This window comes from Mus caroli, unplaced genomic scaffold (genome assembly GCF_978045245.1).
Source record: "Mus caroli unplaced genomic scaffold, Mus_caroli_1 scaffold_17, whole genome shotgun sequence".
Taxonomy (NCBI): Eukaryota; Metazoa; Chordata; class Mammalia; order Rodentia; family Muridae; genus Mus; species Mus caroli.
Window position 1 is genome coordinate 15,117,327 of NW_028227272.1, and position 20,537 is coordinate 15,137,863.

A 20,537-nucleotide genomic window follows, 5' to 3' on the forward strand; every position below is an offset into this window, starting at 1 on the left:
GTCAACACAATCCTATACACAGATGAATTACTTTTCTGTTGCTATGTTAAAACACAATGACCAAAAGCAACTTACAGAATAAAGAATTTATTGGGGCTTACAATTCCAGAGAGGTAGAGTCTATCATGACCGGGGGACGTGGTAGTAAGTGACAAGAATGGTGGCAGGAACAGGAAAGCTAAAAGATCATATCTCAAACACAAACATGAAGCAGAAAAAGTAGACTGGAAGTAAGCAAGGCTATGAACTCAAAATCTCTCCAAATCATACCACCAACTGAGGACTAAATATCTGAGCCTATAGGGGACGGGACATTTCTTATTAAGCACCACAAAAGATGATCCAAAAAATTTACAAAACTAATACATGAATTCAGCAAAGTGGAAAGATAAAAAAAAATCAATTCACAAACAGTAAGTTGTACTTACATGGTAGCAACAAAATAAAACGAACGGATTACTCACTACAGTGGGACAATCTAAGATTAAAACGTGAGCAGGATCTCTGTGTTATAAAAACCACCAACTACTAACAAAAACAAAGGCCTACTACTACTTCAGGGACATCACTGACCAATGGTCAGCTAATCTAAATGAGCTGACTTAATAGACATGTTACAAAAATACAGATAAATTAAGGCTCGAGAATACAGATACTTTGCAATTATTATCTGGCAAAAATATTATTATAAGCTGAACTATAGTACTGCTCCAAAATGTACAAGTTGAACTCTCACCCCTTAGTACCTCAGAAAGTGAGTTAAGTACATGGGTAAGTGGGCCCTATGTGAGGACTCAGCCCTATTCAAAAGTCATTCTTCACAAACAGAAAATTCAGAGATTCCTTTAAGGAAAAGCATAAAGGTGAAGATAACCATCCCAGAAACCAGATGCCTCTGGCAGTATCTAGAAGAAACTAACAAACCTGATACTATTTTGCACTTCTGACCTCCAAAACCATGGCAACTAAATTTCTGTGACTTAATTTGTCCAGTTTGATACTTTGTTATAGTACCACCAGTAAAAAAATAGTAACAGCAATAACTAACTTTGGTTGTCCTGCTGTGCTCTGTGAGATACAAACTATTAAGTATAGATGGTCCTATATGGGGAAAGAGCAAGAAATAGAAACTATTCCTGAGACTTCAAATTACCAATCATAACTGGCAGGCTTAGAGGTGGCATATGCCTTTAATGGGAGCTGGGGGACTACACACAATACACACTTTTAACTTCAGCTCTTAGGAGGCAGGAATAAGTGGATCTCTATGAGTTTGAGGCCATTCTGGTCTACAGAATGAATTCCAGTACAGACAGGGCATACTGGCTGGCCATCTTAGTCTAACTGGTAAGTAGCAGCCCAGGCAAGAGATTCTATGCCAAAAAACAATATGGACAGTATCTGAGAAATGTCATTCAATGATGATCTGTGGTCTACACACACAGACATAAAGACACATCACAAAATTAAGATCATGCCTAGAGGCTGGAAAGATGGCTTAACAATTAAGAGCACTGCTCTTCCAGAGACCCAAATTGGGTCCTAGCACCCATGTTGGGTAACTCATAACTGTCTAACTAAAGCTCCAAAGGGATCCAACACCTTCGTCTTGTCACTGTAGGCAGCCCCCCACACTCCACAAACATACAGATACATATGTGTAAGCAACTATAATAAAAATAGGACTGGTGGGCTGGAGAGATGGCTCAACAGTTAAGAGCACTGACTGCTCTTCCAGAGGTCCCGAGTTCAATTCCCAGCAACCATATGATGGCTCACAACCATCTGTAATAGGATCTGATGCATTCTTCTGGGGTGTCTGAAGAGTTTACTCATACAGTGTACTCATTTGCATAAAATTAACAAATAAATCTTTAAAAAATAAAATAAAAAACAAGCCGGGCAGTGGTGGTGCATGTCTTTAATCCCAGCACTTGGGAAACAGAGGCAGGCTGATATCTGAGTTCGAGGCTAGCCTGGTCTACAGAGTGAGTTCTAGGACAGCCAGGGCTATACAGAGAAACCCTGTCTTGAAAACAAAAACAAAAAAAAACACCAACAAGGAAGGAGGGAGGGAAGGAGGGAAGAAGGGAGGGAGGGAGGGAGGGAGGGAGGGAGGGAGGGAGGGAGGGAGGAAGGAAGGAAGGAAGGAAGGAAGGAAGGAAGGAGCTCAGTGGGTGAAGGTACTTACTGCCATGTTTGAAAACCTGAGTTCAATCCTTGGAATCTATATAATGGTCCTCTGAATTCTACATGTGTGCAGTGGCATGCATATACCCACACAATACATACAGGGCTGGAGAGATGGCTCAGCAGTTAACAGTGCTTACAGCTCTTCTAGAGGACCTGAATTTATTTCCCAGCATCCATGTTGGGCAGCTTAGAGCTGCCTGTGAGTCCAGCTCCAGGGGTTCTGGCCTCCTGGGTACCTGCACTCACATGGCAGACACACAGACAAATAAAATCCATCTTAAAAAATTAAAATAAAAAAATTAATGTAAAAAATGGTTTTTTTCTGTTTTGTTTTAAATCTAAAATGAGACCATCTCCAAGCTGCCAATAAATCATTTTAAGAGCTGGCCTTCTCTTGGTAGAGCATAAATATACCAGCACAGGTGTTTCAGTGGCAAAGATCCACAGCTGTTTGTAACACACTGCAGATTAAAGATAAACCAGTAACAGGATTTTAGACTGGCCCAAAGGAAGTGCCAGCAAGATGCCTGAGTAGTAAAGGTGCTTTGCCACATAAACCTAGTTATCCCTGGAACCAAAGTTATGAGGGAACTAACTTCATCAAATTGTCCTCTGGCCTCCACATGTACATACACACAACATGAGCATAAGTCTGTATGTATGCGCACACAGAAAATAAATTACAATCCCTAGAAGGTAAACTGATAGCATTCATACTCAATCTTTGATACATACTGAATATATGTATAATGAGTTCCATAATAACCAAGACAACTACACAGTGAGGCCTTGTCTCTGAAAGGAAATAGAGTTAAGTAGACACCAGTTATTAACTTCTGACACTGACAGGCAGCTAGAAACGAACACACAGACAAACATCCTACAAAGGACAAAAGTCCACATCACCAATCTCTTTTCTACTGGCATGCCTTGTCCTCACTTGTTCTGCCTGTTTGTCCTTTAGCCCCTCCTACTAGTAGCTGGTAAGATCTCTAGTTTGCCTGCCCAATCCTACTCTTTGTACTACCAAAACATACATTGTCCTTGAGTTTCCTTCTGAGTTTAATATTCTTTCTCAAAAAAAAAAAGTATTTGTATGTATGGGTGATTTAACCTTATGCATGTCTGTGTACCGCATGTGTACAGTGACCATGAAGGCAGAAAAGAGCATCAGATCTGGAATGAGGGATGGGGGGTGGGGGACCAAATTCAAGTCCTCAGGCATTCAACAATTTCTCCAGCTTCTACTTTTATTATTTTTTATTCTTTATTTTTATCATTTTAAATGACATTTGTATTGAATGGTTGTAACCCACCAACGTTTAGGTCCAAACTTGGGTTCTTTGCAAGAATAGTAAATGTTCTTAGCCACTGATGACATACGCCTTTAATCCCAGCACTGGGAGACAGAGGAAGGTGGACCTCTAGGAGGTAGAGGTCAGCCTGATCTACATAAAGAATTCTGGGACAGCAAGGCTACATAGTGAAACACTATCTCAAAACAAACAAACAAACAAACACACACACAAGGGTAGGAGTGGGGATGAGGCTAGATTTATGACTCAGCGACAGAGTTCTTGTCTCCAATGTCTAAGGCTCTAGATCCTCTTCCTAACACAAGAGGAAGGGCAAAGTGGGGATTATAAAACATTCACTAGAGGTGTTTCCTAGGAGATTCAAAAAAGCAGAAAAAAAGCAGCCAACATGAAGGTAGGTATATTGGGATTATCTAGTCTGAGGAACAAAAATAAAAATAAGGCAGAGTTGCAGAAACCTTTAGGACAAATTAAAATCACCATTAAGTATAAAAATTTGTAGTCAGAAGGTAGTGGTGCATGCCTTTAATTCAATACTCGGATCTCTTGTGTGTTCAAGGCCAGCCTGGTCTACAGATCAAATTCCAAGATAGCACAGCAAAATCTGGTCTTGGGGGTTGGGGGTGGAATTACCATGCTTTTAATCCTGGCACTCAGGAGGCAAAAGCAGGTGGATATCTTTGAGTTCAAGGCCAACTTGGTCTATGTAGTTGAGTTCTAGAACAGGCAGAGACAGACTCTGTCTCCAAAAAAACAAACCACAAAAGAAGCAGCTAAATAAATCCCAAGTGGAATAAACTCACGCATCTGTTTGTAGACTCATCCACTGAAGGCCAAACAGAGCTTCTTGAAAGCAGAAGAGAATCTATTCAGCGGACACAGAAAACTCAGAGGTTAACAAGCAATTTTGTTTGCTTTTCCTTTTCTTTTTCCTCCCCTCCAATGCTGGAAATCAAATCAGGGCCTTATATCTATTAGTAAAGTGCTTATCATCAAGCTGTACCCCAGTCTTTAGTGTTCTATTTTTCGAAACAGGTTTTACTGCCTAGCCCAGGATGCGTTTAAATTTGTGATACTTCTATACCCAAACTAGTTTCTTATCAGGAACCAGAAAGGGTAAAAGGCAGTATGGGCTAGGAAGTTCTTTATTTAGGGCTATAGAGATGGCTAAGCAGGTAAAAAGTGCTTGCCACCAAGCCGACAGTCTACATTCAATTCCCAGAACCAATATAGTAGGAGAGAACTAACTCTCACAAGTTGTCCTCTGATTTCCATGCACATACACAAATAAATTTAAGGAAAATATTAGGAAAAAAAATTCCTGTAATCAAGCACTTCCTAGCTTGCTCACTGGTGTCATAGAAGGGAACTATCTCAGGAGAGGTCTTCTATACCATTAAGCTGGGGAGAGAAGACCCTGCATTTTCCTAACTCCAAACTTCAAAGTTCTCCACTGACTAAGTTGGCAACCCAAATATGGGGGTGGGGGTGGGGGTGGGGTGGTATCAAAGAGGTTGGAGGGAGGGAAAATAATGTATTAATCTTTTAATTAAAGGGAAAGGGGAAAAAAATGTGTGAACCTGGGAAAATGGATGTGAATCAGATCAGACAAATATACTTTGGATGGTACATGGCAACTGTATCAGACTGAAGCCCAGAGCAAGCAAATAAGGAAGATGCAAACCAAATGCTAATAAGAGGGAGCTAGCTAGGTGTGAATACAAGTGGAGTGAGTGCAGGACAGAACTGAGGCCAGGGCAGTTAAGATGAACCCTTTGGCTAGATAGTGCAAACTGCTTTGGCCTCACTACTTTGGATGTTCTCAGAGAATGGAGAAAAATCAACTGCTGCTGGGCAGAATTCTCCACCCTAGAAGCTGGGAAGACAATAAGTAGCTGGCAAAGTATTTTCCACATAAGCATGAAATCCAGGGTTCAATCCCCAGGACTAACACTAATTCCAAGCATGGTGGTGATGTAGGCTTTTCCCTTGAACTTGCTAAGCAACCCAATCTACTGGGTATTCCAAGCCAGAAAAATATTCCCAAAAAAGATGACTAGCACCTAAGGTACTGAGGTTATTCTGTTTGTATGTACAGGGACATGCACACATACACAAAAGAACTTCCCACCACAAACCCACCAGGCAGAGGGCCTCTGGTGCTCAGAGAGAGAGGATGTCCGTTAGCTATGCTAATAGAAGCAGTTTGAACACTTTTAGCATAACTAGGTCTGCATAACAGGACCTTCAACCCAACAATACAGCTTGAGAAAAGCTCTTCTTTTCTGAATTGTTTTGGACTCCACTCACCTATAAAATGAGCCTGGAAGAAAATGACTCATCCTTTCTCTTATCCTCAGCAAGAAAAAAATGAAGTTGTTTTGTTGGCTCCCTTCCTTTTTCTTTCCTTTTGTACTGTCTTTCTTACTTTTCTAAGTGTTCCTGTGGGATCACTTAAATTTTGTATTTTTATTTTTGATTTGATTTGAGACAGGGTCTTATATAGCTCAAGCTAACTTTGAGCACCCACAACTATTCTTGTTCTGGTCCTCTAGCTTCTTCTTCTTCTTCCCAAGTATTAGCACTACAAGCATAGACTACCGTACCACATCGAGCCAGGACACTTTCTTATACCTTCACCCCATACATCTTTTCTCTTTTTCTTAGTTTACCACCTTTCTCCTTTCCTTATAGTTAAATGTAGTTAAGGGTCAGAGAATGGCTCAATGGCAAAAACACTTGTCATATGAGCTTGAGGGCTGGAGTTTCCGTTCCAGAATGCATACAGGGAAAGGAAAGGACCCACTCCCTCTCAGGTTGTTCTTCTACCTTCACACTTGTACCACAGCATGCATGCAACCACACACATACATAACCACCAAAGTAAATAATAAATCAATGTAATGTAAAAACAGAATTGCTGTTTTAAAGAGACTGCTTTCTCTCTTAGTGCAAATGGGGAACATACTCTAAGAAACCAAAAAGACTCCACTAACAAGACCCCCCAAAAAACTTAAAAATCTATATAAATAAAAAGGTTTTTGGTTTTTTGAAACACAGTCTCACCATGTAGCTATTGGCTGGTCTGGAACTAATTATGTAGACCAGACTGACCTCAAACTCATAGAGATCTGCCTGTCTTTGTCTCCCATTTAAATTAATTTAATAATTTGAAGAGATACCTATCCCGACAGACATGCAAGACTGTAGAAACACAAGAACCCTGAAAAGCCAAGTCAACACAATTCCTAAAAATGTTCAGGACTCCTTCATAACTGAATCCAAATATAACAAAAGGGTTCAAAGGCATAAGAACTCAAAAGTCTGGTTTTAAAATGACCAGTGACCAAAAGAAAATTAGAACAGACAAATCAATTTAAAAACAAGATTAAACTCTTTTGCTACGAATAGCTATAAAACCACACTTATGGGCTGGAGAGATGGCTCAGTGGTTAAGAGCACTGACTGCTCTTCTGAAGATCCTGAGTTCAAATCCCAGCAACCGCATGGTGACTCACAACCATCTGTAATGAGATCTGATGCCGTCTTCTGGAATATCTGAAGACAGCTACAGCGTACTCACATACAATTAATTAATTAATACAACTATGGATCTTTAAAAACAAAACAAAACAAAACAAACCAAACCACATTTATCCTAAAAGGTTTCTACAGGACAGGGATTGAGACACTTGTAACAATAATCTCAACCTTAGACACTGCCAGATTCATTTCCATTATAGATCTATGTGTGTAACATACACAACTGAAAGGTAAAGTCTTCAAGATCTTCTCCTCTGTCTTCACAAAGGTAAGCGAGTTCCTCTTACAAGCTGATGATTAGACCCTGATATGGTGCGCATCCCTGGTTGAGGCAATGGGGTCAGTAGCTGTATGGTAGTTCCCAGGAAAACAAGATCACCACACTCACCTCCAGTTCTTCACTGTCTTTAGGCTTCTCCTCAGAGGTCTGTTTAACAAAGTCAGGGATGAGAATTTCCAGGGTGGCTCGGGCTACAAAAAGAAAAAGTCTGAGGTGAGGGGAGCTCAAAAGAAGACCATTTATGTTGCCCAGCGAGCAGTGAGCCTACATGCTGGCTCCCACACTCATAGGCAAAAAGCAGCAACAGCACTTTAAAATGTAGAATTATGAGAGCATAAAGAACAAGTCAATCCAATCCTGAAAAGGGACAGTGAGATGATGCCAGTTTACATGCCAATTTTGCCAAGGGAGGATTGGTAAAACCTGCACCCAAGGAGGGCTGACAACACATGGAGAGCAGCTACTAAGAACAGGCAGATGGGCACATGTGAGGAACCGTGGAACTCTGGAAGACCATGTGTAAGGACCACGAACAAGCCACGACATGTCACAACAGGTAAAGAATGTACAGAGTAAATAGCCCATGGACTAACTGCTGTCTGGTCCAGCACAGCATTGTTAAGACATCCCAGCAAAATAAGTTTGTTACAGAGACCAAACAGTGCAGATGTCTAGAGTGAGTGGCTGAAATATTGGTGGAGGACACAAAGTCCAGAACACAGACTTCTAATCTTGTAAAGAATAGCTTAGGATAAGCCTGAGGAGTTTTCCATTCATTTGCCAGGTTCTATCTCAAAAGATATCTGTTGAAAGTCTCAACAATTTGTTGAACTGAAAAGTCTTTTTAGACTGAATCCTTCTAAAATGTACAGCAGCAGCTAGAGATTAGCTCAGTGGTAGAGCATCTTGCTCAATTCCTAACTCTGCATGAGTAACTTAGCAAAAATAGGTATCAGGACATCTTGCAGACTGAGGCAGAATATGTAAACTAAGAGCAACTGAACAGAGGACAGCCAGTAACATGATATACAAAGACTTGGGCTGGAGAGATGGCTCGGTGGTTAAGAGCACTGACTGCTTTGTTCAATTCCCAGCAACCACATGGTGGCTCACAACCCTCTGTAATGGGATCTGATGCCCTCTTCTGGTGTGTCTGAAGACAGCTACAGTGTACTCATATAAATAAAAATATATCTTAAAAAAAGAAAGACTTATTGTCCTCAACAATGGCCACTAAAATAAAAAAATTAGCAGAGAAACTGATTCTTAGAAGTAGAAAATCCAAGCTGGGCAGTGGCGGCGCACGCCTTTATCCCAGTACTTGGGAGGCAGAGGCAGGCGGATTTTTGAGTTCGAGGCCAGCCTGGTCTACAGAGTGAGTTCCAGGACAGCCAGGGCTACACAGAGAAACCCTGTCTCGGGGAAAAATAAAAGTAGAAAATCCTCCCCCTAACCCCAAGCCCCAGTGAGACTGAGAAAACTGGCATAGCTCTTGTTCTGTACAGAGACCTGTTCTGGAAGACAACAATCCCATAGGATAAAATTCAAGAAGGGCTCTATATGTGCCAGGGCTACAGGTATACCCAACACTAATCTACCATATCCTCCACGACTCACTCAGGAGAACCCAAGTAACCCAATGCTGATCAAAGCGGCTTAGTACAAAAATGCTGTCTATCTCTGCACAGAGCCAGAAGGCAGAGATATGGTATAGTTTGTCTAAAAGAAACCACCAGCTCTTGGGATGACATTGTGTACAATGACTATCTAATCCCCAATTTGAAGTCTGAAGGACTCAGAGAAAAAAATCTATACAAATATCAAAACCCATCAAGATAATGACAGCATACAATCTGTCTTTTCTCTCAGCATGCCTGGTTTGCTGTTTAAAAACAAACTTGAATTCCAGGTGTAGTGGTGCATGATTTAGTCTCAGCATTCACAGACCTATCTCAAAAAACCAAAAACAACAAAATAAAAAATAAAAATAACAAAACACACTTGCATGTGTTCCATATGGTCCAGTTAGCTCTAAGCATACCCAAATCTGCATTTGGCTGAATCAGGAACTGAAAACACTGCTTCTGCTGTTAATCAGTAGAAAGAGGCCCTCTAGTATAAAGACTCACTTTAGATACATTTTTTAAGATTTATTTTAATTTTTAGATACATTTTTTTAAGATTTATTTATTTTATATATGTGAGAACATTGGTGCTGTCTTCAGACACACCAGAAGAGGGCATCAGATCCCATTAGATAGTTGTGAGCCACGTGCTTGCTGGGAATTGAACTCAGGACCTCTGGTAGAACAGTAGGTGCTCTTAACCTCTGAGTCATCTCTCCAGCCCAAGACTCACTTTTTAAAAAAATAAAAATCTGATTGTTTTTGAGACAGCACTAGCTGTCCTGGAACTTACTTTGTGATCAGGCTGGCCTCAAACTCAAGGAGATCTGTCTCTGCCTCCCAAATGGTGGGATTAAATGTGTGTTCCCTGTGTATGTGTACATGTATGTAATGCCAGAGACATTAGATCCTCCTTGAGTTGGAGATAAAGTTCTTTGTAAGCTGCCCCATGTGGGTTCTGGGAATTATGGGGATTTGAATGAAAATCCCCCCTCCCCCCAGCCCCACCCTGTAGTCTCCAGATTTTGAATGCTTAGTCCCTAGGAGGTGGAACATTTGGAAAAGGATTCTGAGGCATGGCCTTGTGGTTTGAGGCTTCAAAAGTCCCCACCATTCCAAATCTCTCTCTACTTCATGCTTGTGGATCTGATATAAACTGTAAGCGACTACTCCAATGTCTGCCTGCTGTCATGATGGTCGTGGACTCACCCTCTGAAACTACAAGCCCCAATTACAGGCTTTATTCTAAAGCTGCCTTGGGGTCATGGAGCTTTATCACAGCAGGACAAACTTGAGTCTAGTAAAACAATCTAGTTTGTCCTGCTGTGACATGGTTCTACATGATCTTTATTTATTGAGCCATCTTTTTTAACTCATCAAGTCTTTTTACTCTTAGTTTAAATCATTTATAATAAGCACATATTTTATTTTGTCCTTGACCAGTATACTCTAAAGCTTAATTATATCCCCAGCTCTTAGTTTTAAGACAGAACTGCTCTATAGCCAAGGCTAGCCAGAAATTCATTAGCAGCATCTCAGTACTAAGATTACAGTCATTTACACTTATGATGTTTTAAAAATCAAAGTACAGGACAGAAGAGATGATTCAAGTGTTAATTAAAGGCACTTGAGGCTCTGGGTTTGGTTCTCAGCACCCATATCAAGTGGCTCACAACTTCCTTTACTTCCAAATCTGAAGAATCCAATGCCCTCTCTGACCTTTGAGGGCATCAGGACACAAGTAGTACACACATATGTATACATACATGTACACATACACACGTACAAACGTACACACATGAAGACACACACCAAAATTAAATCTCTTTAAAAACAAATAGATAGGGGCTGGGGAGATGGCTCAGCAGTTAAGAGCACTGACTGCTCTTCCAAAGGTCCTGAGTTCAAATCCCTGCAAACAAATGGTGGTTCACAACCATCTGTACAGCTACAGTGTACTCATATACATAAAATAAATAAATCATAAATTACAATAAAATAAAATGCATAAGCTGGGCAGTGGTGGCACATGCCTTTAATCCCAGCACTCGAGAGACAGAGGCAGGCAGATTTCTGAGTTTGAGGCCAGCCTGGTCTACAGAGTGAGTTCCAGGACAGCCAGGGCTACACAGAGAAACCCTGTCTTAAAAAACCAAAACAAAAAATAAAATAAAATTAAAATAAAATAGATAACACGAATAAAAGTCTTAACCTAGGCCCATAAAATCCTACAGGCATTACATAGCCCCTTGCTAATCAGAGATGAAGACCCAGCATGCAGCATGTCTCTGGGATACCAAATGTGATGTTTAACTCTGATTACCAACTCCTGGACATGCCTGAGATGAATATCTAAATTAAGTTAGCCTCTGGGGCATACTTGTGGAAGAGTATCTAGTTATGATAAACTGAGGTGGGAAAACCCACCTTAATGGTAAGTGTCACCATCCCATGGGCTGAGGTCCTGGGCTAAACAAAAAGGAGAAAGGAAGCTGTAAGCTTCTGACTGCAGCAGATGCTACTTTAGCAGCACCCACCAGCTCCTGCACCATGCCTTTCCCACCAGGATGAACTAATGAGCCAAAACAAGCCCTTCCTTTCTAAATGTGCTTTTGTAAGGCTATCTCATCAAACCAACAGGGAAAGTAGCTGATATACCAAGCAAACCACATTACCAGCTTTATTCTTCGCAAGTTTTTTGCTGCTTGCAGTTCCAGATCCGTAAGTCACACCATCAATGGTCACGGAGGCACCAAAAGGCTCACTTGGATTCTCTTAAAATTAAAATTACTGGTTTTAAAACACTTGCCAAAACATTAAATGCATGCTAACACAAAGTCCACCAGCCCTGACAAGATACCCCTAAATAAATCATGTCTATGCTTTGTCTGAGATGCTGAGACAAGATTGGAAACCACAGACAGCAAAGGGCATGATGGGAAAGTTGAAGAGTAAGGGGCTCTATGGGAAATTATCCAAAGGGGAAGCAGAAGCTGGAGACAGAGCTGCCCAGTCCAGGGACAAGTTAGGGATGTTTCTGAAAGACAACCAGGGCTGTCAAGAACAGCAAAGCATAGGATCAAGGACATCTGAGAAACAGCCACCCCACCCCCCAGGTCTCAGCCCAAGGCATTCATAAACTGTGAGGAAGAAACCACAGGACAGAGCTGGCACAAAGTGGGGTGAGATCAAGGCTTCCTCGTCACTGGAGGATGGGGAATGGTGGACACAGGACAGTAAAATTGGGAAAGAATTCAAGCACAGCAGAAAGATCTTTAACAACAGTCAGAAGCCACCAAGGCAGACCAGAGAAGACAAGAAAAAGGGGATGGGGAAATTGGGGCCAACTCAAAGGGAAAAGCTGAGCAATCTCCCCTCTCAAGACAAGGGTCAGTGATGTGAAAATAAGACTCCACCTGCACCACACTTCTCTCTCTACTTGCCTTGCTTGTCTATCCAACCAGCCGGTCCAATGTACTCACTCCCACCTCCAGCCAGGACCAAAGTGATGTATGAGGAATAAAATCGGTTTGAACTTACCACATTCAAAGAAATTATAAACAGGGCGGACCTTGAGGACACGCTGCATGTATTCGTGCAGGATGCAAACCTCAGACTTCCCATTGGGATTGATGACAAACTCTGTGACAAAAAGAACTATCTCAGGTAAACTCAGGAACTCGATCTACATAAGAGTCATTCATTAGGGGCTTACCACTGTGAACATGGCAGCCTCTGCATTACAACTCATAAACACAGACTAAGCAGACATGACAAGAACATGTTCCATCTGTTGATGCTGACAGTACAAGCCTGGCCCACCTTTCTTTGTGGGTGCATCTTGTACAGATAGAGTGATCAGCTTCTGGTTGGCTGGCAGGATGGGCCTCTCTGACTCGGCCTGCTTCCGCTTCATCTCACGGTTGAACTGACGTCGCTCAGCCCAAGTCCTGAATTTTTTCACAGTTACTTGTTCAAAGTCAAAACGCTTCTCAAGGTAATTACGAAATTCCTCCAGATCTGTCCAAAATACACCAGAAAACTACATTATCAGATTTCCAAAGCTAGGAAACATGTTTTCCTCAGCCCTGTGTAGAATAACATATAATGTCATTAAACAAGTTCAGGACGTACGATACAGATTTGTCTTTCCCCAACTCTTTCAAAAGCAAGGAAAGAAAAAAATTAGGTCCTTTCTCAGCTACTTCAAATTTCATTCTGGCAAACTCTTATGGAAAGAATCCTGGGCATATCATTACTTTATCTGGACTAAGAAAAACAATACAAAAATGATATGGGGGATTAAAATAAAGTAAACAAACAAGAAACAAGAAAACCACTATTCTGGGCTGGAGAGATGGCTCAGTGGTTAAGAGCGCTGACTGCTCTTCCAAAGGTCCCGAGTTCAAATCCCAGCAACGACATGGTGGCTTGCAACCATCCGTAATGAAATCTGATGCCCTCTTCTGGAGTGTCTGAGAACAGCTACAGTGTACTTACATATAATAAATAAATAAATCTTTAAAAAAAAAAAAAAAAAAAGAAAACCACTATTCTTCAGGCTTTTCCCTTAACGCAAAATGAGTATTGGGGCTTGAAGAAACTAAATATACACACACAAAAAAAAAAAAAAAAAAACAGCAAGCACCTGACTGCCAAGAGCAAGTGTCTACCCCCTTCTCTGACCATCTTAGTTTTGCCTCTGGCCCTTTAAACTCAGTAACAAATCATACCTAATTGGATCTCCACTTCAAATATTATACACTGATGCACCTCTTCACAAACCACTTCACACACACCTCTCAATAGCAGCTTCCTCTCTGTGCACCCCTCCCAGGACACCTCACACCAACAGCAAACAAAAAAGTCTAATCCATGCAGGGCGTAGTGGTGCATGCCTTTAATCCCAGCACTTGGGAGGCAAAGGCAGGTGGATCTCTGAGTTCGACATCAGCCTGGTCCACAGAGTGAGTTCCAGAACAGCCCAGGCTACACAGAGAAACCCTGTCTTGACAAAACAAAACCAAACCAGGGATCTAAGGGGCAGAACTAAGCTAAAGGAACAAGAGAAATACAAGCATATAACTAGACAAATGCAAAGCTCAAGAGCACTGCTCAATACTTGAAAAGCAAAAGAGCAGAAACAGAAGAATGGCAGCTTCTTGGTGCTGAGTTTGTGACTGCAGGCTCATTCTAAGCTCATCAGATAAATTTAAACAATGTTACATGAGCACATTGTACTGAAAGAGCAAGACTTTAGAGGTCATACAAAAACCCAGAAAGGCTGGGCTGGAGAGAGGGCTCAGTGGTTAAGTGCACTGACTGCTCTTCCAGAGGTCCTGAGTTCAATTCCCAGCAACCACATGGTGGCTCACAACGGTCTGTAATAAGATCTGATGCCCTCTTCTGGTGTGTCTGAAGACAGCTACAGTGTACTCATATACATAAAATAAATAAATACATCTTAAAAAAAAAAAAAAAAAACAAGAGCTAGGCAGTGGTGGCGCACACCTTTAATCCCAGCACTTGGGAGGCAGAGGCAGGCGGATTTCTGAGTTCAAGGCCAGCCTGGTCTACAGAGTGAGTTCCAGGACAGCCAGAGCTATATAGAGAAACCCTGTCTCGAAAAAAACCAAGAAAGAAAGAAAGAAAGAAAGAAAGAAAGAAAGAAAGAAAGAAAGAAAGAGGCTAGCTAGCTGGCACTGACATGTCATCTCCACTGAAGCTTTTGGCAGTTAGATCCTACATTGGGTGGCAGGGGCCTGCACTCAAGCAGAGGAAGGGCTTGTCTGGCCTGTGACCTGTATAGGCAAAAGTCCCCTCTCTGATACAACCAGGAACTAGGAATCAGAGAATATAGTAGGGGTGAAAACTTAGGTAGCAAGGAGGGAAGAAAGCTCCTCAGAATACTTACCAACTGATTCATCTTTGCACACCTCAACTTTAGCCTTCACTTGTCCCAGGGCTCCAGCGGCTGCCTCAGCCCCCAATGGGTCCTTCTCATCCAAGGACCCTGAGTCTCCACCCATGGAGTCAGGCTCTTCCAGAGGGAAATCCAGCTCTGCAGATCGACCCAAGGGCTTGACAGGTGACACCTCTCCACTGGGGGCAAGATCACAGTTTTGTTCTCGTTCCTCATTGTCCTTCATTTTCTTATAATGTAGACAGGGGATACTGCTTAGAGGAGGATCATGTTTCTGTAGATGGTGACATTGAAACGGGTTATCAGGACTACTTTTAGTCTGTCTGACAAGCTGACAAGCACTGAAAACTGACAAGCCTAAATAGATGACAGATGACTCCCCTACCCGTATGCTTCCTGTTCCCAAGAAGTAGGGTCTGGACCAAGTGACCACTCGAGACTCTCTGTGCAGGTATACAGGGACTCCAGAGTTATGAAAAGTCATGATCCATCCATCAGGCAATGGCTCTGTAGGTGGACGGCCACGACCTGCACAGAACACAAAAAACATCCTGCAAATCCTTTACAAGCACAAGACTGTCAAAGCCTCTTGAACAGGTCTTTGTATTTCTGAGGGTTTTGCCAAGTTTCTATCTGCCTGATGAGTCCTAATTGCACCCGTAGGATAGTATATGGAACAAGGTAAGAACTTCTATATGGAGAACCAATGCCCAAAAAGCCCTAGACAGTGTTGTTCAAGGCATGTCCCTACCCTAGCTTTTGCCTCCACACTTGGGAAAACATAGAACACTAGAATTCTCCTATTGTCACTCATAATAACAGGTATTGGAGTAAGTAAACTTTGCTAGTAAACTAGAAATGTATCAGCCACTGCTCCTGGTGACCAGGTGCATGTCACTAAATAACACTACCTTACTACCATAAACCAAACCCTGAGTTTGATTCCACAAACAAATCAAGTTGGAGAGATGGCTCAGCAGTTTAGAGCACTTGCTTCTTTTTTTCCCTTGGGGGTGGTGGTAGTGGTGTTTTTTTCTGAGGCAGGGTTTCTCTGTGTAACCCTGGCTGTCCTGGAACTCACTCTGTAGACCAGGCTGGCCTTAAACTCACAGAGACCAGTCTGTCTTGAGTGTTGGAATTAAAGGCATGGGCCATTATCGCATGGCATTCTACATAGCTTTTAAGATACTGCTTCCAACCCTTTCTTTGCTTTACTGGCAGTTTTAAGTACCAGACCAGTTTTCATCTTGTCTCTCTTCAATGATAAAACTAATACTAGGGGGAAAAAAACCAAAGACTTGGGCTGAAGAAATAGCTCAGCGGTTAAGAGCACCAACTGCTCTTCCAAAGTTCAAATCCCAGCAACCACATGGTGGCTCATAACCATCCGTAATAAAATCTAATGCCCTCTTCTGGTGTGTCTGAAGACAGCTACAGTATACTTACATATAATAAATAAATAAATCCAAAATAAAAGCACTGTCTGCTCTTCCAGAGGTCCTGAGTTCAATTCCCAGCAATCACATGGTGGCTTACAACCATCTGTAATGGGATCCAATACCCTCTTCTGGTGTGATCCTAAAGACAGCTACAGTGTACTCACATACATAAATAAATAAGTCTTTTTAAAAAAAAAAAACCTTAATGGGGGGGGGTGGGTATGGGGGACTTTTGGGATAGCATTGAAAATGTAAACGAGGAAAATACCTAATAAATAAATAAATAAATAACCTTAACTAATACCTGTTCTCACAGGTATTAGGAGCATTTTGATATCAAGAAACTAAAGAAAAAAAAAATATATCAACACCAGTCACCATCAGAGTGTGGACCCAGAGGGAATCCTGCAGGTCAGAAGCATGCCATAGGCATACCTTCCAGAAACTTGACGAAAGATAAGCTGCTTCACACACAAACACTGGGATAATTCAGGAGAAACAGCAAACAGAATGTAGGCCCCAGTACAATGTAAGACAGGTTTATCCCAGCCACTTATCTGACAGCAGGCAGTCAAATCCACTCAACTGAAGAGCTGTATGCTCCTGCCTTGACTCCTCCTAGGTAAGTGAACATGCCAGGGCTACTCCTGCCTGTGGGAAGCTCAAAGAGTCCTGAAGCCCTGGGGAAAGCATAAAGCCAACCTTCCAGGAACACCAAGGTAAAGACCACCTGACTTATCCTTCCCAGAAGCTGTAGCCAAGGGTTACCTGGTCTGAAATTGCCTATCATGACTGCTTGGTTACCACCAACATATGCAGCAATATCTGGTATCTAGCCTTGCAGACCTTCCCATCTCCTCTGCAGTTAAAGGACGGCAACATCTCCACCTTCTCCTCAAACCCTTAGCCTACGGTCTCTTATGTGCCTGAGCCCCATGGCCTTTTAACACCCCCACCCTCGACTGATCCTGGGATCACTACCAGAGTAATAGGTGCCACTAAGCCAAGTCCACATAAACGCCCATGTGACTTGTCCTATACTTTCCCTGCACTGGCAACAGAGCCTGGTAATCCAACCATGGGTGTTCACCAGCTGCTCTCCCATTGTCACCAGACACAGGTGTCCCACTCTGCACATCTCCCAAACACTTCTATTTCTATTCACAGCTTCCACCTGCCCCACAGTGCATGTGCCATGCTGCAGCCCAAAATCCAGCATCAGCCTGCTTCTGGTGCTTTCCTGATTCACTTAAAACACAACCAAAACTGAGATGGTAACTAACCTGCCAACCCATCTGGCCTTGGCCTCCATATCTGCAGACAACTGGTCTTTTATCCTGGCACACGTTGATACACCCCAGGCAAGGATTGTCTATAGTTCTCTGTGGCTTCCATGGAATTTGTCAAGATCTGAGTCTGAGTACTTGTGTCCGATTTGTTTTCTTTTCACCTCCCATGACTCTTCTATACTTAAACCTGTCTCTACCCAGATTGATGTCTAGCACCAAAGAACTCCCAAAATATTCTTGGGAAGGAAAGAGTTCTGGGGCCATGAAGCACTCAGGATTTGTGATGGACTCACTTTTGAGCACTGTTTTAATCTTGGTCATCATTGGCTGGACACTTGTCTCTCCATCAGATGGATGATCACTGTCTCCGCCATATTTTTCCTCCATTCGCCTCTTCTTGGGAGCACAGAGACCTTCTTCTAGTAAAGCGTCCACATCATTGTCAAAGTCATCCTGCAAAATAAAGTGTTCAGACCCTACACCCCTCCATGCTTTTGCACCAAGGACAAGTTTCACATGTATGAGGGAACACAGAGGAGCCCCTCAATGGGGACTGAGCATGCCCTGATGGCATTTGATCATCTGAAAAACAAACAGGTTGAAATGACAAGTGAAATCAACATGCCTACTCCAGGAGCACACCCAGCCAAAGAGGCTTTTCAGCAGCATCTGCTGACTTGGGTTGGAAAGAGACAAGGCTCAATGTTAGCCAAACTTTCTACTGAGGATCTTTCCCTTCTCCACATTAATATTTAACCTCACACAGGGTTTTGCTTTGTTTGATTTCCCTGCTTTTAAAAATAAAGCCACTTCCAAACCTCTCTTTGGGTTTTGCTCAGAGCCCTCCAGGGAACTGGTCACCAACATACCTCATAAGAGAAATTCAAGGCCTCTTCATCCACTCTGTCTCTTTGAACGATTGCTTTAGCCGTGAACCCGCCTGTTCCTTCTTCATCTAGCTCCAAATTGTCAGTAAAATCTTCTAACTCATCGAGCACTGCATACTCCACTCTCTTTTCCTGATCCAGCTCATTTTCCTCATCCTTCTTATCTGCACTCTCACCCCCTAGGCCTACCCCATTACCAACACTCCCGCCAAAGGGACAAGCATGCACGTCCCCACTGACAGGACTAAGGAGCTGGCTACACTCAGGCCGAGTGCTGCGTTCTACTCCTGTGTACAGCACCTTCCTGTCCTTACTCCTGCAGCTCTCAGTAAAGCTCACGCTAATCTTTACATCCTTAAGCAACTTAAGGTCAGGGGAGAACTTCCGGACCGCAGGTGCGTGCCGGGCAGTGCGCGGGCTGTGGCCACTACAGTTCGGGTCTATGAGGAGGCGGCCCTTAGAGAAGGATCCTTTGGAGAGAAGAGAAGCTCCGTAGAAGTTGAATGGGTCGTCGGCAGGAGGTTCGGACTGTCCATCACCACCAGAGCCAACGTCCATTACCTCTGCATCACTGGACGTTTGCAGGGGAGGTGGTGGAGACTGTTCATGGGGCAGCACTTGGAAGGGGCAAGCTCGGTTCTCCATCATCGCTTCTCCTGCGGGCTCACGCGGGAGAGGAGAGGGACTCTCATATGTCTCCATATTATGAGCAGTTAAGACTACTTTAAAAGACCAGAGTTTTAAACCACCTTACATAAATCTATACTGCTAACATGCACAAGTCCGTCGAGACCCGGTGTCGTCCTGCCCGCGCTGTACACACTGGCGGCTTAGTCAAGCTGGCCACATTGCTCTTTTCATTAATGTAGACAGCTTTTAGAACCACTGCCTCAATTATTGGAAATCACAATGCACTCAGCTTAAAAGATTGACGTCTAAGTGAGTCTATCTTCATGCCAAAGTGGCACCTTTCTTCTTCCACCTGCAAAGAAATTTAAAAATATCATCACAAATGACAGAAACCTTTTACTTCTCTGGTACAAAGTTAAAAGTCAAATGTTATCAATGGTGTAGTAAAGGGCCAAGATAACACTGCCTTTAAGGAAACCTTTTAGACATCAGAAAAAAATAACTTTAAATTTTAAGTCCTAAATTAAGTATTTTATCAACTATTCATTTTAATCTTTATTTCAGAAGCACAAAAAATACAGTCTTAGAGCTCAAAAAGGACTAAGACTTAAAAAAAAAAAAAAAAAAAAGCTAAATTTTCCCACAGCACTCCCAAACCTGGTCTAGTGGATAAGCAAGCATGCATCACCATTTCAGGAACAGATGTAGAGTGCATGGCCTCCTTCAGGCCATAAGAGGGACATCAATCCACTCACCTGCAAGGGCTGGGTCAGTCAGAGGGCGAGTGAGACCCTCCGCTCAACTCTGTGGCACTAGAGACCTCAGAGATATAGCCAGGCACTCTGCTACCCAGGGACCCCCTCTCCTGGGCCCACAACGTGGCACGTGGACAGGACAGTGATGCAGCGTGCTGAGGTCACCAGGAGTGGCAGCATAGATCCATTCCCAGTAGAGGAAGGGTGTCTGTTGGGAAGGGAGCCTGCTAGTATTGGGGGAGGGGGAGGTGGGACAACATAGGAGAAAGGTAGAGCCAAGGTAGAAAGGGTTCTGGGTGCCATTTGGAGCCTAGCTCCAGGCTAAGAATAGTGAGCTATCAGTAGGGAAGTGACTCTCCTTATAAAGAAGACTCACAGCTATGCCAGGTACAGGACTGCACCCGATGTTAGGACAATTCTCCAAAACAAAGATGTGGAAGCAGCTCTGGAGACAGTAAGAAAGTGTCACGGAATGGTCTATGCTTGCAGACCCTATGGGGGTGGAAAGCAGAAAAAAAAGGTGAAGAGAAAGCTTCTCTGCAGACACTCTAGCACCCTGGGGAGAAGAAGAGAAGGAGCTGTAGGTAGCCCTGTCTCACAGTGCTCAGGCAGGCCATAACTCTGGAGCCCTGAAGAGGTCTAGGGGAGGAGACCACA

General features: G+C 42.9%; 1 protein-coding gene across 4 annotated transcripts in view; it reads right to left on the reverse strand.

Moving 5' to 3' along the window:
- Positions 1-20,537, reverse strand: part of Dgcr8 (DGCR8 microprocessor complex subunit) — a 34,210-nt gene that overhangs the window by 10,187 nt on the left and 3,486 nt on the right. For all 4 annotated transcript variants that reach the window (XM_021185281.3, XM_085832057.1, XM_029470338.2 and 1 more), the window contains 8 exons: positions 18,478-19,477; positions 17,902-18,061; positions 15,266-15,408; positions 14,872-15,154; positions 12,780-12,977; positions 12,498-12,599; positions 11,633-11,731; positions 7,441-7,523 (listed from right to left, as the gene is read on the reverse strand). In XM_021185281.3, coding sequence (XP_021040940.1) covers positions 7,441-7,523; positions 11,633-11,731; positions 12,498-12,599; positions 12,780-12,977; positions 14,872-15,154; positions 15,266-15,408; positions 17,902-18,061; positions 18,478-19,197 — 1,788 coding nt within the window. In that variant the 5' untranslated portion in view covers positions 19,198-19,477. The remainder of the gene's footprint in view (positions 1-7,440; positions 7,524-11,632; positions 11,732-12,497; positions 12,600-12,779; positions 12,978-14,871; positions 15,155-15,265; positions 15,409-17,901; positions 18,062-18,477; positions 19,478-20,537) is intronic.